This window comes from Melanaphis sacchari, unplaced genomic scaffold, assembly GCF_002803265.2.
Source record: "Melanaphis sacchari strain LSU unplaced genomic scaffold, SCAv2.0 Contig0_pilon_pilon, whole genome shotgun sequence".
Lineage (NCBI taxonomy): Eukaryota > Metazoa > Arthropoda > Insecta > Hemiptera > Aphididae > Melanaphis > Melanaphis sacchari.
In genome coordinates, this window is record NW_020270366.1 from 20,307,645 (window position 1) to 20,326,617 (window position 18,973).

General features: G+C 25.7%; 1 protein-coding gene across 1 annotated transcript in view; it reads left to right on the plus strand.

Annotated features, from left to right (window-relative positions):
- Positions 1–14,006: 14,006 nt before the first annotated feature.
- LOC112597991 (monocarboxylate transporter 12-B-like) overlaps positions 14,007–18,973 on the plus strand; it is a 28,361-nt gene continuing 23,394 nt past the window's right edge. The window contains exon 1 of the mRNA XM_025344319.1: positions 14,007–14,466. Within this exon, the coding sequence (XP_025200104.1) occupies positions 14,353–14,466 (114 nt within the window). The 5' untranslated portion in view covers positions 14,007–14,352. The remainder of the gene's footprint in view (positions 14,467–18,973) is intronic.

Genomic DNA, 18,973 nt, shown 5'->3' on the forward strand with positions numbered 1-18,973 from the left:
TGTTCGTGATGTTGATTGTCGTTAAGCCTAATAAGACAAGATACAATTGCAAACAGTACATTCTGTAGATTATATATACTTAAGTCTGCTTCTGATAGTTTGAATTAAGCTATAATGCATGCAACATATTATATAATCATTATTTTATCAAAGTATGTACTTTACTCACTCAACCGTATTCGTATAAAATTTAAGAAAAAAACATTTTATAAATAATATTTTTACTTTATCTAACTTACTTTATCTTAATATTAGTAGTATTAATTTTATCTGGATAAAATAAATCCATACTCATCGCTCCTCCAGAATCTAATATATATTTTAAAAAGAATCACTATAATAAAAATAGTAGTAAAATAGATATTCTTGTAAAAAATTGGTGTTATAAAAACTTCAAACAATAGAATTTTTTTTTCAAAAATACATAAATTAGTGATGTCAGTTAAACTGTATATCTTCATGTACATGGAATGATATAAATGTATTACAAATGATATAATACTTAAAATCTAACCTGTGTATATTGTACAATTATGCACCATCGTTAACAGATCGAAATCATAGATCTATTATAGGTATTCGAAAAGCCCCAAATTTTTCTCTTACCTGGAAAAAAAATTATGTACAATAAACAATATAGAATTTAAATTGCATCTATACTTACGTATTATATAGTAAACAATGTAAAAGCTACAACATATATAAATAATTATATAGGATTATTTTTTAATTTGTATGCATTAAAGTAAATAAAGCTATAAGATTATTTTTTAAATTGTACGCATTACTAAAAATTTTTATTTATGTTCTTTATTTTTATATTTAAATGGTATTAATACGTTTATTTATGTGACAATTCTTGAAAATGTATGATAATATTATGCATTTATACAGATTTTAGCTATACTTATGTCTTATTTATTACATAATATGTGCTGTCTTGGTGTATGCATAGCTTAATTTACTCAATAATTATTTACTAAGTGGATTTTTTTTCTAAGATTCGTTTTGCACGAGTCCTAGGTCAATGGTTACTATTAGTTGTATTAATAAATGACCCAATAAATTCATTGTTTAGGTACACATATTAGATACAGATATCATGCGCATAATACCGAAGTTGTGTAATATGTGAAATAAAAAATGCAATTCTTTGGGATTAAATATAACTTGTTTTGTTCAACATGACTATATAGCTACACAAATAAAACAGAAAGTATACGTATATAATATTTATAGAGGTATATCCTTTCTTTGATTTATAAATATTATTAAAAATATAACGTAATAATAAATACCCACCTACTGTGTAAAATAATATCATCTAGTTGGGATAACGTTGACTAGACCTGTTGCAGTCATTGGTAAGTAATAATAATCCGCACGCGCAGACCATAAATTACATATATGCATATATTAACGTATTATGTTTCCGAATTTATTATTTCGACGTGTCAAAAAAAAAAAAAACTATATCCAATAATAATCGGTTCGCAGCGAATATATTTAATCATTTACATATATTATATAAATACACAGTTAATATTAATTAAAGCATTGGTAAATTATAGTTCCGGATGTAATTTGTTGACAATAATATCAATAATAACCTAATATTGTACGCACGATTATCTCTGTATATACTATATAGGTAAATTCTTTCTCTTCGAATACTATAATATAATATGTGCTCCGATCATAAATCATAATGGCATTATTATATATTTATCGATCACTGTAATCGCTTGGTTGTGCATGGTGCACAATCTCGAATAACCGCAAGTGTAACCTAATTAAATAATTTTTTTTTCTAAAATTGCTTTATAAAGTTTTTCAACTGGTAGATAAAAGAACATACTATCACTTCTCAACCTGAAAATTTGGCCACGATATTTCCGGAAAATTCATTCGCTCTTTTAAAAAAAATAGATGCACTTGTTATTGTCAATAGTTTAATAATAATCTATTACTATATTTATTAGACAGTTATAACTTATAACATTTGAATTTAAATTAATGAAAACAAATTTCGTATTTTTACCTTGCAAATGCATCGCATACTTGAATGCGACTATAGCGAATTTTAAAATTATTATACATATACATTTTGTTACCAACAAGAAGTAGAGTTATGTTACAATATTGTTATACCCCCCCCCCCCCAAATACCTTAACTTCCTGGGAAATATGAGATATTTAAGTATAAAAAATGTTAAAATTGTCGTCAATAAAAAATTTTGTTCAAATTATATCAAATCTAAAAATTGTTTACATAATATGTCAAAAAATAGAAATACTGAAGAATAATCTTATATTGTTCTACACGTAAACTGTACTCAGCTATCTCAGGTTTAGTACCTATACTTAAAATGGATCTAAATTAGGCTGGTGTAAAACGATAAGTGACTTATTACGTCTAAACCAACTTGAATGTTATGTTTAAAATAAACTGGGAACAAATCCAATTCTTGTGTACCATTGAAAAGTGATTATCGAACGTTATATTCTGCAACGAAGCACTAGAATAAATGCATTTTTTAATAATACCTGATTAATATTTCATCTGAATCGTGATTGACGGTTAATATTTTATCTTATTTTACAAATAAATGTATTCACCGAACTAATATTTACACTATATTACAAGGTTTTATGAAAATATTCTTAAATATGGTGTTAAATGTAATTAGTTTGTTTTTAAATATTGGTACTCAGCAAGAAGTTATGTTATTTCTTTAGGTCCTTAAAATAGTTTACCGTTCAGATCTTCTATTATTTCACAGAATCTACTGCTTTTACTGATATTTTGCCAAAAAAAAAAAAAAAAAAACTCCATACAGCTGCTTACTTTGCTACTTCAGGTGCTTCGAAACTAAAATAAACAGTGTTTTTGTTTTAATAATCATAATAACATAATATCAAACGTATCTTTTTAATCAGTCATAACCCGACTATATATTTATTCATTCATCAAGGTTACGCAATACACATAAAATTATAATTAGATAATAATTAAAATAATGAATATTTATAAAAACGACTATTTATTTTTTTAAATTTCACTTATAGATTGTTTAAAATCAAACCAGATTTTTTCCTTTTTATTTGTATTATTTTTATTTCATTTTAATTATAATTTTATCTTACCTATGCCTGTTTCAAGGCCTATGTTTCTAATTTTCATATAAATGTTTATTTTTACTTCCAATAAAACATTTAAAAAATTGTGAATGTTTGAATACAGCATGTAGAAGTTGTTTTTGAAATGTAAATGAGAAGATTCGATGATATTTATTTTGTTATTTATATTATTGTTCCCAAACATAAAATATTTTGTTTTATGTTTTATGAATTTCATTTTCTAAAGAATCGCTGAACTTACCTGGATTTAAAAATAAGACCTAAACGATGGATATTTTAAAAATGTATTTTTAGTACGGTAAACTATAACAATTTACCTCATACTATGTTCATAATATAACATATTATGTTCCACTAAGTATAAAATTACTCATGAAAATAGTTAAATGTAATAATTTACATACCTATAATGTATTCACTTTGAAATCAAGTTATAAAAAAAAAAAAATCAATGAGAAAACATAGATAATATATTCCTAAATATTTATTATATTGTATAATATTAAATGTGAACGAAAGTTAATAGACAAATTAACTAAAATAATAACATCGATAATACATAATAAATTTTGATGAACGTAAATTTGCTAAATTGTACATTTGTAAAACGGAGAGAACACATCACGCCTTCTTAAACGGTAACCTTGAAATTTCTATGAAAATATATTGCCAGTTTAAAGATCATCAAAGTTTACGAAGAGTAAAAGTTCATGTACCTGACGTATAGATTTGACTTTGAAACAAACACTCCTATATGTATTATCTTCTTGATGAACTAATAGTTATAAACAAATATTTATAGAACCTACGTATTTTATAGATCTTTATTGTTTTTGAAATTTGATATTCCCTAAATGTTAAGTATTTTATTATTATTGAATTTAAAATATTTATTATATCATATTGTTTTAAATATTATCGTGTGAAAAATCAAACATATTATGTTCAGATTTCCGTCACAATTATAACTGTTCTAGAAATCAAACGTAAGTATAGATATAAATTATTTAAATTATAACGTACATATTAAATCGTCGGTACATTGTTAGTTTATTTGAACTACATAGTTTTAATTTTATTATTATATCATGATAAATTGTATTTTAAACTACTCATTTATCATATATTTAGTATTAGTATACAGATCTATTAGAACTTATTAGTTTGTTTTTAATAAGAGATTAATTAAAATAGTATTATTATAATATATGTACTAATGTACCATATGCACTTTTAACATAACATAATAATAAACGATGATTAGATATTTATAGATGACCCATTATTCATAAATATTGAACATTATATTGATATGAGTTATTTTATTACATTAATATAATATTAATAAAAATTAACATAATAAAAATCCATACCTAAAAAAATAAATAAATATTGTCACCTTTAACTTAAAGTGTTTTAATTTGTTTGAAAATAGATACCTTGGCAAAGATAAAATTAATGTACATTTTTTCGATTTTACTTTTTTAATACAATATATTGTGATATAATCATCAACCATTTTAGACTATTTTAGGCTGTCGTTCTTTTTTATTGTTACATATATTCTTCTACATTCTACATAATAAAAATAAAAAACGAAATCAAATTAAAGATATTTTAGTACCTTTTCGAATTTTACGTACCTTTGCTTATAATGAAATATATGTTACATTTATTGCATAAATAGTCATAATATTAGACATTATAATATGTATGTACATAAAAACGTGAAAAAAAAATTAAATCGATAAATTACCCGAAGAATTATATTATACCTAAACACGTATGTGACCATGTAACTAAGGATCTTAGTATAAAATACGTTTGACGCTGACAAAAAGGATGATCCTTATCTTAAGATCACGTATTAAGAAATCGGTACATATTTGTAGTTCTACAACATAAGACGTATTTTAAGATAATCTTATGGCTTTCTTCTATTTCTATACCGATGACAAAGAGAACAGATGGATACCGAAAAAGGGATTTGCCGTCGAAGTGAAAGCTATACGATATAGTCTTCGGAAGCATAAAAACCTTTAATAGAGCCACCACTGTCTTACGTGTCATCGTTTTCTTCTGTGAATTCTGTCTTAAAACAAACTTGTTCTTCAGAATCAAATTCGGTGAGTGATGTTTAGCTTATTTAATTTTAACAATCAATAGTCTGCAGTGTGATTTTATTTGGTTTATGTATCTAAATTACATATCTCGTGTCATCTATAAATCTTTTCCTACTGCAGTATAGTAAATAAGTAGTTGATAGCCAAGTAAGACTTATTTTTTATGTTAGATTTTATTATACAGTATATCCCTGAGTACATTGGGAGGAAAGCAATTTGTGAGCTATACATGTTAAATAACTTGAAAATATAACTTAAAATAATTAATTTAAAAAACTATATGCATATAAATGTTAAATGAGAAGTACCTTAAGAATATACCTAAGAATTTGTTGTAAGATATATAAGAAAAAAATAACTTTTAAATATATTTTGTGCCATGAAGACCAAGAAAGTATTTGCTATCTAAATATTATAACATACGAACTAACTTGTCTTGCCGTCTTGGTAAATATTGCAATATATGAATTGAAAACATTGATGATTGATCGACCTTTATAATCACATTAAGAGTATACCTACTGTAGTAATATAATTTAAAAAATATAAAGTTTACGATAAATGTAAATTTAATAATAACTATATTATATAAAATAGATTTACTGCAAAAACAATTTTATTGTGTTTGATATTTAGACACAGGAAAAAAAAGGCACCAGAGGGGACATATTATATTTATATAATATAACTGGTGGTTATATGGTATTATATATTTATACCTGCATATGGCACACCCTTAATTGTCTATGAATGTCCCTGAAAAATATGTAAATGGTTTATATAATATCATATATAAGGTATAAGATATCGTGTGGTTAATGATTGTATATAGGTAGTTGTAATTGAACAGTAATTAGATTTAAAATTATTTTGAATATGTTGTACTGTCTGCTACTCAATTATTATTTAAATCTGTATAAATTACAGAGCAAATATTATCAATTTTAATATATTCTGAGATTTTAATAATAAGTAATAATTTTTCGGTTCTGTGAAATATTAATAAGTGTTTTGAAATTCTTTAGTGATTGGGTACTAGGAATTTTATCTTTAAATTTTTTTTTCTGAATTAAATAAGATTTTAATCGGTTTATAGTTTCCAAACAATGCGTTTATATTACTGATAAGTGATACTTAAAATAATAATGTCATACGGTATACCTAATGTATAATTTGTTTAATATACTATTATGTATATTTCATATAACCATTACAGTAATTTAAAATTTTTAATATCTACTTTTTAATCAATAGATGATGTGTGCTAAATTCAATACGTTTTTACTGAAATTGACATAAACATTACATCAACAGATTTTATAAGACCTTTGAAACCAAACTAATATATTAATTCGTTGAAATATTAATTTTATTATTATCACATTATATCATATTATACTATTGTAGATATAAACAAGGCGATTCTTTAATCAAACAATACTCATTATTTCAAAATTTATTAATGTTTTTAAAAATATATTTCTTACATAATTTCCAATCAAAATAAATCAACAATAATAATTTTGTTAAATTTTTTTAAAGTTTTTTACTTATTTGAACGACAACCTACATTTTTAGAGATTTTATAACACCTTTTTAATCTTTGAAGAAATATATTATGAGATACATATACTACATTATCAATAGTAAACAAATTAATACGTTTTGGTAAGAAAAAAAAAATACTTTTGGTATAAGTTCAAAAGGAATTGAGTCATGTTTTTTTAAAATCATATAAAAATACTAGCTTTTATTTTGGTTATATAATTATTAATCAAAAGTTATTTATAGCAAAAACTATAGGAAACTTGTAAGTGTCATTTAAAAAAATCAACGGACGCTATCATAACAATCATGACTATTTCACAGAGGCTTAACTTTTTACCAATTAATTTTACGTAAACTTGCGTATATTACAACATTAATATAATAATTCTAAATAATGTCAATTTACTTAATAATACAGCTGAAGCACATGAATATATAACTATATTGTGTCTATCATGATGAAGAACCTTCACATTTTTTAAAATTATTATTATTATTTATTATATTTAATTACGAAAAGTTTGTTTCCAATATTACAATACTACATAATATAATTAAATAAATGTGTTATGGACGTTTGGAAGATATGATGTGTATTATGAAGTGAAAAAGGTAGCGAGTGGGATTTTATTTAATAAGAAAGTTAGGAAAATTAGAAAAAAGTTAAGGAAAAATTTTAATTCGTCGAGGAATTTTGTGATGTTGTGAAGTGGTTGATCAGGTGATGCTGTGCTAGCTGTGGTTCGGCATATGACGGTTTATTCTTTTGTATTTAAATTATTGAAGACTTCGTTTTTGCTTTTTCGAGGAGCGGGTGACACAGCAGATGTTTGAATGGGTTGATTTTTTAAATTTTTTTCCAAGAATCTATCTAAATAATTATATAGCATGTTTAGCTTATATTGTAAATTTATCATCTTGCTTCACAAACCCATCCAGAATCCCGAATAGAACCTAACTAAACATTCGGCACGCGCCTCATAATTATTCTCTTATTTTGTCAAACTTTGAATTTATAAGTAGTTTCGTCGACTGCAAAACATAAACTGTAAAATATGTTGATTTTGTATACCATATGAACCGTGATTGTAAAATTGATACTATAGTTAAAGCGGGTAGACAATTTGGAAGTCGAAGCGCGAACACGAAGGCAGTTTAGGGGTTCAGCCTTACGCTTTGAAATTCCAGGAAAATTATAAAGTATGTAATTTTTATAGAGTAAAAGTTATTTCTGTCAATGTATTTCTTGTTATATTAGTATGAAAATATATATAACCTTAACTCTTAAGATTAAACGAAAAAATATTTTTATTTTTTTTTTACGCGTTTAGGAAGATTTTATACTGCGATTCAGGCTACAAACTTAATACCATGACTGCTGTCTATAAATGATTAAAATATGGATTAAAAATTATAATATCTATTACCTTATCTTCTACGCCCTATTATGATAACATGAATTGTAATTTAAAAAAAGAAAATTGACGCTGTGTTTGATTGTCTTTTGGTTAGTCTATAACTATAATTATAGATAATACGAGTATATCACAAATCACAACATTTACAAGTACCTAAATACTATGATACTATATTGAAGAAAAAAAAATAGATTCCAATCATCTTTAATTCGTATAATAAACCAGTAACTACTTACCATTCGGTTAATCATTTCAATTACTCAAATAATTAATTAAAACATTAAGCAATAAATTCCAAAGCAAATTCGGCTTCATGAGTACGTTGCCTGATGTGTGGTATCTAAAATGTATGGTTAACCCAACACTGAAAATGTCCGATTTATTATAGTTAATGAACTATATCATGGTTCATGATTATCGGCAGTCAGAATATGATTAACTCATGTGAAACATCCGACGATGTAACTGTAAATTCGGCTAAATTTTTCATCGAAAATTACAATTTATATTACATGATTTAATGATGAGTCGCAGAAACAAGATTTCCATTATACCGTGTCGTGTTCCGTATATTTAATACCTTGATAACATAATATCAATTACACGTTATCTACAAGTTGTAAAATATTATATTCAACTACTTGACACGACACTTTTTAGTAGAAACCCGCCTGTAATAAAAAATATTAGTCTCTGAATGTCGACCGTTTATTCTATTAGCCATATCCGATTAAACCGTTTTTGCGTTGCCATTCTTGAGTGCGCAGTGTTTTGCAGTACGACGTTTTCCTGGCGAAACAACAAAATATTTTTTGTACTTAGATACTTACCTTTTATACAACAACACATTATGATTCAATAAAACGCATCACTCATTTTCCAAAGATTGCGAGCCGATTAGTAATAATACTAATAAAAATACAAAGAAATAAAACAAGTAAGACTTACTAAAATACTTTTCTACAAATTAATTTTTTTTAAATAGCAAAGAAATAAACCATTTAATTTAACTTTTCAGCGTTCAATGTAATTTTAACTTTAAGTGTATCGTATTACTAATTTTCAATTTTTTCTTGGTCCAGAGAGTAATAACATAAATTAATATTTATAAAATAATATATTTATTAGGGTAATGGTAAATAGTAGTTGTGAGTTATTACTTTTAAGTCAACTTAACTTGATTCAGTTAAATAAATAAATTTAAAAAATATTTAATTTTGATATTTACTTAATATAATCAACGCATAAATATTTTAATATTTTATATTATATACAAATAATTACATTTCTTTGTCCGTAATTTCTTATTAAATTTAAATCAATTCCACGAATTCCCGTTTGATAGTCAGAAGGTGCTTTTTAATATACCTATCTATTATATAGTTGTTTATTTGTTCATACCATTTTTAATTATATTAGCGTATAATATATAAGTATATAACAACTGTTTTGTCTAACCACGTGATATTACACTTAGACTTATGTAAAGTTTAGCTATTAGTGTTGGTAAATGATAATACTTTAAAGAGTACTGAACTATTGAGTAGGTACTGGTCACCAAGGAAAACATAATATGACGTACATTCGATTAGATACATGCAGATTATGTACTTTTATATTGTGAATAAAATCTGCACTGCATTTGTTAAAAACTTACAATAAGTGGTTAGATATATAATGATATAAATTATATATTATGAATGTATAATGAATTATTAGAAACAAAATGTTTGACGTACATCATCCATTTATAATTTTTATTTGTATTTATATGTAGTTTTACAGTTAAATTCATATACAAATGTTTTACTAAAAAAAATATAGATAAAGATAAGAAATACTGCTAATGGGCATCATCCTCTCTCTCGTCCTACCGATACATAACTCTTTTATACAAACTATTACTGCTAATTGTATTACTTATTAAATAAAGATTGTAAAAAAAAAAGAGATTACCCACTGTACGAATATTCTAATGTCTAATATTTAACTGATGTATATCGTACAATGCTTTAGTTAATAATTTTCACATAAATCAAAATTAATTAACGATATTTAATAAATTATTAATTTATTATAATTACTATGGATACAATAATAAATAATAATTGCTTATTTTATTTAAGAAAATTTGCTTAGAAATATGATATGAGTGACGAGCTAATAGCTTGACCATAGAGATCTAATGTCTATAACTAACTTAATTTATGATGCTTAAGATATCTTGCAAACGTAATATCATTACCTGCACCAGAATCACCAAATTTTGGACCACGGACACACTTTATCTGATCTGGGGCCAATAAATTTATTTTTTAAATTATTATTTTTGATGGTGAATAATTAAATAATTAGGTTTTATTAATTTTAGTCAATTTTTTTTTTTGTGTTTTGATAAACATGTACATTAAATATCTATGACCCCTGAAAACTTCATTTTTTTTTTTTTTTAAAGAAACCCTCCAAAAATATTAGTATATAATCCCTGACATATACCATAAAGTTTATCTATTTGACTTAAGTACATAATTACCTACTTTTAAATATACAAGTATAATATCCTCGACACCGTCTAAATTAATATAAATGCTATAAATTAATAATAATTGTATTTATATAATACATTATAATTTAAAACATTTATCGATTTAGATTTAATAATATATAATATTATGATTCCGATAAAACGCGTGTAGCGCGTGGCACGTAATCAATCGAGCATACATCGGCTGATAGGTGATATGTATTAGAAATGAATTAATATAATCGACTTATTTAGGTCACCGTGTTCTCGTGTACCTAATTATAACAACAATGTTTTACTTTATTATATTAACAATAATTATTGTTAAATCGTATATTATTATTATAATAAGTAAACGTGCCTTTCAGTCGATGGTATAGTAACGTATTTATAAGGCATGTATATTACACTGATTCTGTGATAATCATGTCATAATATTTATGTAAATGGTTCACTCATCGCGTGCACGATTTACGGAACTAGTCATTCATCGCTATGAGGCAGCTGGCGCGCGTGCTTTCATCTTCGTAGACAGTAATTAATTAATTATATATTAAAATTATATTATGGATTCATATTACAATGTTACACGTCGTTTCACATCACACTAGTTGACTAGTCTACAGCAATTTACAAATATTCAGGCAAATTACCGCCTACATATGTATACTCGAGTGTATTTAAATTAGTATCTGGAGTCAAACTTAAGTCTTAACCCTAAAATTATAGGCAAAGGTATCGTATTTATACCCAATTATAAGTGGTGATATACTATCTACGAAATTAGCATAGGGAAAGATGTCGAGCGGAAGACAATCAATGTGTTTGTACTAAAAAAAAAAAATTATACGAATTACTCATAACACTCATAGTTTTATGACATAATTCACAGAAATGAAAATTGTCATTAAGCTTTTTATAAATAAACATAGCGTAGACTGTATAAGTATTTATTTTGAATATGCAGTAATCAGAATGGCTTGCAGTAATTGTACTATGAAAATAAATGTCTGTTGTTTTTTATTTTTCGCTTTTTTTAATACACTATTATTTAATTATTATAAAACAAAATCTAAAACGTATCCATATTAAACTACTTATAATTTATTAGTAAAGTTTAAACAATTTTTTAATACTTTTAAATTGTTAGTACGGTGTCAACATAGATTTTTAAAATAATATACTTTATTATAATATAATTAACCATTACCGAAATTTCCTATAGACCATTAATTATCTGTATATTAACATTAATTTGGTACTATAAATACAAAACATTGAGGTAACAGTGTACATATTTATTTATGCCACGTTAGCCCTAAAATTAACTTAAAAATTGAAATTTTTAGAATAAATTAAATTTAGCTTTTTAAAAATATTTTAGATTAATAAGCTTTTTTAAGGTTCAAGTTAATTGTTTTTTGATATTTAAATATATATAAAGTATTCTGAGGCGTAGTTACCGCAGGGGCAACAGAGGCAGTTGCCTCGGGGCGTAAATTTATTTTTATTTAATTTGAAACAAAATGTTTAATGTGATATACGTGTTATTGGGTTAATCTAATAAAAAATAATAATAATAATTTGGCCAAAGCAATGTTTTAATGAAAAAAGTCGAAGAATCTAACTTCTAGGTAGGTATGGTGAAAAATATAATTTGCCTCGTAGCGCTGATGAGGGTAGCTACGCCACTGTAGGTATCCTATAAATCATTAATTTTTTTGAATGTGAATATTTATTTTTATGAACTCTAAAAAAGTATGAAGCGGTTAATTAAAAATTAACTTCCATATTAATATGCAAACCCATCTTAAGTCAATTGTTATTCAATGAGATAAATTTATTTTACTCTTAAGAAATTAGTGAACAAAAAAAATAAATATTTTATTAGCCTTGTTAAGGTTGTTATTTGGTCCTGTATAGGTTCTTTTTCACTGAAACGTGGTAAGGTCATACATTACATTACATACAGTAGTAGATTCGACTTGGTTGCTGGTAATAATAGAATAAATCAGTCTTTCTCTGAGAATTGAACTTATTTAATCAAGTGATTTTTACTAATTTCATGCAGATTATATGAAAAAATAATGAAAATAATCACCTCACTCAGACAACTAATCATCAGAAAATATTTATTTAGAATACAGTCGACGTTTTAGTATGACATTACTTAGACGTACGAGACTGCCTATACAACATAATCGTCTAGTACGTAACAATATTTATAGTTTTATAGACAGTGTGTCAGTGTTATTGCATAAATAAGAACGCCAATACATTATATAAACCAAGCGAGCGTGTGCCCTTGATAGTAAAATGTATACGCACTACACATAACATCATCATATTACTATTTTATATATATATATATATATATATATATATTATATTCAATATTTATTTAATACAATAAGGTGCAGTGTAAAACATATATTAGCGGAGGGTGAAGATAAACAGTGCAGACTACTGTTGAAATTGATATTAGAAACAACGTCGCACATATTATAATAACGATGATACGTTAAAATATTATACATTTATTTAATAAAGTATATTGTTTGGTAAAATTATAAGATAAAAAACATTGTTGTTCATAAGTCAAGGTTGGTTTGTATAATCTGTGTATTGCACTAATAACAAAATATATGATGTTTTTTATACTTTATTTGTGCGTGTGTGTGTGTGTGTGAAGTTTAAATTAGGTTAACCGTTCAATCTATATTCAGATAATGAGAATTCGGTCCCACAAGAGAAAATATATGGAGACAGACCTGCAGGAGATCGAATAATACGGTGCCCATATAGGTGTGTATACAATAAATTATATTACCTATATATACATTGTACACTTGTAGTCTACACAATATAAATGTTACAATACTTCGCTTATATTGCAATTATTGTGCTGTGGATTATTGTAGTGTATTGTAAGTATGATAAACGAAGGATTATAATATGATATATTTATAGAAATATGTTGTACACCTATTATGTGTTGAGCTGTTATTGTTTTCGCGCGCGCGGCCATCGTCCACCGATATATAATAAAATGATATACTTTTATTATGTAACGTACATACAGGTACCTATTATGTTATCATTATGATGCATAATGTACTCACACACACATACACAAATATATGTATGTGTGTGTGTGTGTGTGTGTTTATATGCGTTTTTCTCGCGTATTATAAATACTATGCGCTACAACCGAAGTCCACGGCACTCGTTTTGAGTACCACTTACGTCTATCATAATATACGCGGTTGCGGTTACCGCGGCGGCGGCGGCGACAGCGGTATTTCTCCGCGCGATATTTCATTATATAATTTCACGTTATTATAAAATAATATCCGAAATCACAGGTCGCAGTGGTCGAAAGCACGTTGCAGTCGTAGTATCGATGCGTTATTGTAACACGTAAACATGATATTCAATTAGTATATTGGTTTGTACAATATACGCGCACAAACATTATCGTACACGCAAATGCGCGTTTTCAAAAAACATTATAAGACATAAAAACAGTCTCGGTAATTATAAACTATAATATAAATACATAGTGCATCGGCTGATCGGCTGCAGGACCCGTCCACAAATGACCAAGACGCAGAACCGGCGCGAGTCCTGCTGCAAGGGACATGCCGTCAACGAAAACAATAATGGATACGGCCCGTCGAACAGTTGCCGGAAAATATCGGCGGTCGAAATGGTACGTACCTGCGTATATATGACGAATTACAAAATTATGAAGTGTTAATTACATTGTATTTTAATTCGTGTTGTACACTGCGGCGGTTGTGTATAAACATATAATATAATTAACGTAAATATATTTATACATAATATATAATTCACCTCGATCGATATGATAATTACCATAAACTCTTGTAGTGCCCATATTGTGTATTATACTATTATGGTAAACGATGGCTGTTATTTACAAAGCGTGATTATAATAACTGTTACATCGTTTGTGGCACACATAATAATATATTACTATAATGTACAAATACTACGATTGACAGATATTATATTATATCTACTACCCAGTGCCACGTTAAGCTATGTTGCCGTCCCGGGGCAAATTAAAATATGCCGCCCTTACAAAAATTACAATTCAAAATTATATTCAACACACTATTAATACTAACGATTTACTTGTAACAGAATATGTTTGAGGAAAAAACGTACAGAAATAATGAAAATAGTTTATACGTACAATTATGAGAACAAGTTCTTAATAATTCTTATCGCCTTGTGACATGTAGCGGTAGCGGCGGCTTTTTCGTGGTATTTATAAACGAAATAATATGTACTTATTATAGTTATACAGTCCAGAAAAAAAATTATAATTATAATTTTTTTATTTTATGTTGATCCTCCAAAATTTACCACCCTGTCAAACATCATAAAATTTGCCGCCCTGGGGCAATTGCCCCCCCTTGCCACCCGTTAAACGCGGCTACTACCTAGAGATTCCCAGAGCCTAATCACCTTCATTTCATTCTTATTAATATTCTGATTTTTTAACGTTTTAACTATAGAAACCTTTTTGGACTTGAAAGAATTTTATATTTTTAAATACCTACTTGGATTTTTTTTTATGCTGTTCTAATTCTGTTTTATCGTGATACAAATTTAATTTTCAAACAAGAATCTTTTTTTATGCTAGATAGTTTTTATGTATTCGAATCAAAATGTTAGTAGTTTCTAGTTTCTAAGTTTTTGTAAATTTAATTTATGGACCACGATAGTAGGCTTAGTATAAATAGAGGCTTGCAAATCACCCCGTATATTGTGATAAGTATATTTTAAATGAAAAATTGTTATAAGAGGTAAAAATATTTAAATTATTTTTACTATTTAAAACATTTTAATCTAGAATCCGCATTATCTAGTGCGTGCCAGGAAAGAATTATTATTTATTTTGATCGTTGACATAATCAAATTTTACGGTAAAGAGATGATAAATTTTAATCAAAAACGGATGATTGCAAAAAATTCCGACATTTTGTAATTGTTACCTAACAGTAGCGGTTTCTATCTGCTTAATAAATTTATTATGTACGTGGGCGTGTCACTTTGTCAATGTCCACACCCAAACCCAATGTTACTACACCCTATGAAGAACGGGTGTACTTGACAACTACACTATTCTGATATATGATAATATAAAGTGGAACATTTTATCAATGTAACATCATTTGCGAAATAACACCATCAAAATTTACAATGTTATCTTTTGTACTTGTGTAGATAACATTTGTACTGTATAGTCTGTACCATTATGTGGAATTTGTGTTGTCTATTGCCCTAGAGATACTAACTATTATTTATTTTAATGAAAATTTTGTACTAAAACAGTCAGACGAAATTATGAAAAATTTGTTAATAATACGAATTGTAATAAATAATAATGGTTTTTTTTTTTTTGTTTAATAAATATAATAATTTTAAAAAGTTAATATTTTGGGTATTTTTTTATATAAAAAAAAAAAAAAAAGAAATGATGTAATTAACATAATAATGCACTATGAAATTTATAATTTGCACATGGCAATAGTACTTAAATAATTTTTACTTTTGATATAAGATACGGAAAAAATTCATGTTAAATTAATTATATGTATAGTACAAATTAGGTTAAGTTGATACATTTTTTTTTTATACAGTAAGATCAATAAAATAATAACAAAGGTGAGAATATGGTATACTATATATTATAATAAACTTACCTACCTTTAATTAAACAGAAAATAATTACTGATATTTCAATGCATTTTGAAGAATTTATGTTTGATAATGTAAAATAACTTATAATATTAAAATACAAAGTACCACTCACAAAATATTTAGAGAAATTATTTTTCTTTTCTTTTTTTTTTTTTGTGTAATTAATTTTACATAATTCTCTAAGTTAACCTTCTTTTTACATGCACTTTTAAATTATAAAATAACTTGACCATTAGCCCATATAAATATTTTAATAGAAGGGTTTTAAACTATAGCTCTGTTGTAATTACTAATAGAGAGTACAGTTAAGACGTTGAATTTTGGCATTTAATATTAGCGCCTATATAAAGATTATTATAGAATTTTAATATGCACACCAGTTAACCGCCAATACGCATATACTTATATGATAGAATTAAAAAAATATGCGTTTGGTCACATGTAAACTGCATTTAATATACAATCCTCCTCGTTAACATATACCGCAGCATCAATATATATACATAAATATTTTAAACTCGTTTATTTATTGATACTTTTATACGTCTGTATCAGCTTGGATTATTATACATAGTGGTCTGATCGTTGCTTATTTTCTGTTCACTACTCTTGTTCTTCGCGACTACTGTCATACATGTTATTTATTACATAATATCAAATAATTATTGTGTACATATATATATTAATAAAATATGTTATTTAACAGCTCATATTCGATGGCGGTCCTATCTCAAAATATCACTATACCTATAGTCTTCGTGGTACCTTAGGAATAATATATTAAACTTTATAACATTTATGATCGATCCGGTTTTAACATATTATTATTACCTATCTAGTAAGTTAGCAAATCAAAAGAAATTTTTAGTTATTAAATAAATTATATTACATTATATTATAGTAATATAGAAATGTATTTCATAACATTTATGAAAAATAATTAATTTTATCCGTTTTTATATATTTAAAAAAGCGTATATTAAAATGTATACTTAATTTATTTTATGAATAAAATAAAGAATAAATAGTATATTAAAAATCATTTTTTACTGACAAATATTAAAACTATATAGCTTTTTAATGAATATAGGTGTAATGATTATTCTCGGTATGACCTATGAGCTTATGGTATCTATAGTAACCTATTCTATACTGTAGAGTGCAGACTATATTGTACAGAATATACAAATTATTATCCACTGAAAAATTATTGTTGCCATAATTCGTATTAAATGTACCTATTAAATTTATAAATTATTAAACTTATTATTACAACAATGAATCAAGATGATCGCCTAGTAATACTATGCGTGTTAAATTGAACGATGTAAAATAATAAAGTACAATATATAATATTATAATTTATATTTTTCCGATATACTTTATGGTTTAATCAGCTTTCAAGTTATTTTTTTTTTTAATGCATACATTTTTAGATTATAATTGATGGATTTTCTAAGTTTTTGATAAGTCTCTATCCCTATTTATACGTACATATGTCAAATGTATATCCACATAAATATTTTTAGAATACCCAAGTAGATCAAAAGTACAAAATCGACAACCTTATATTTTTAATAATCAATATTCCGTCACACTTAGGAGTGATAAGTAATTACTCTGAAAAAATTATATAATTTACGCATCAAACAAGGACTATAATCGTAAAATTCAATAAGAATGGTGTATTCCATTTCAATATTATAGTTTTTTTGCTAAATTTTAATTTTAAAAGGTATTTACTGCACTGCCTAAAAATATAAATAAACAAAACATTGGATTTCAATTGAGATATTTATACTTTATATGTATTATATACCTGTTCTGACGGAATTGATAGATCCTATATTAGGCGTATAGCTATTCCAATTTTCTGATTGTATATTTAATTAATTAAAATAAAAATAAAACACATAAACAACTAGCAGTAAAAATTGTAGGTGCTAAATTAAAATTTAACACAATAAATTTTTTATAACTGTTTATAATGGAACAATTTATTATATAAATCAGCCATTTTTATTTCTTTAATACTTTAAACACTCAACATTTTATTGTTAAATAAATATGTTTGGCAAAAACGATAAATATTTCAGAAAGGTAGTATAAATTATCAAATGATGAAATGCTAAATTAATATTTATTACAATTTATAATAAATGCTATTTCTGGTAAATATTAAAATAATGTGGACACCGCAACAAACTTTAAAAAGCCAAGATGTTAAAACACCTTAGCCATACTTAAAATGTATGAGTTCGGCGTAAAATGTATAACTGCGCACATCGGCATCCATGGTAAAACGTGAATAGATAAAATTAATACGGACATACTATATATGTCATATGAATATTGTTTAGGTGTTCTTAAAGTTATGATAAAAATAAATATTTAAGACATTTTTTTCACTTTTTATTTGTTTTTATAATTATTTGTATTATATATATGTAGTTATTTTCACTTTTCTCAGAATCTAAAAACTA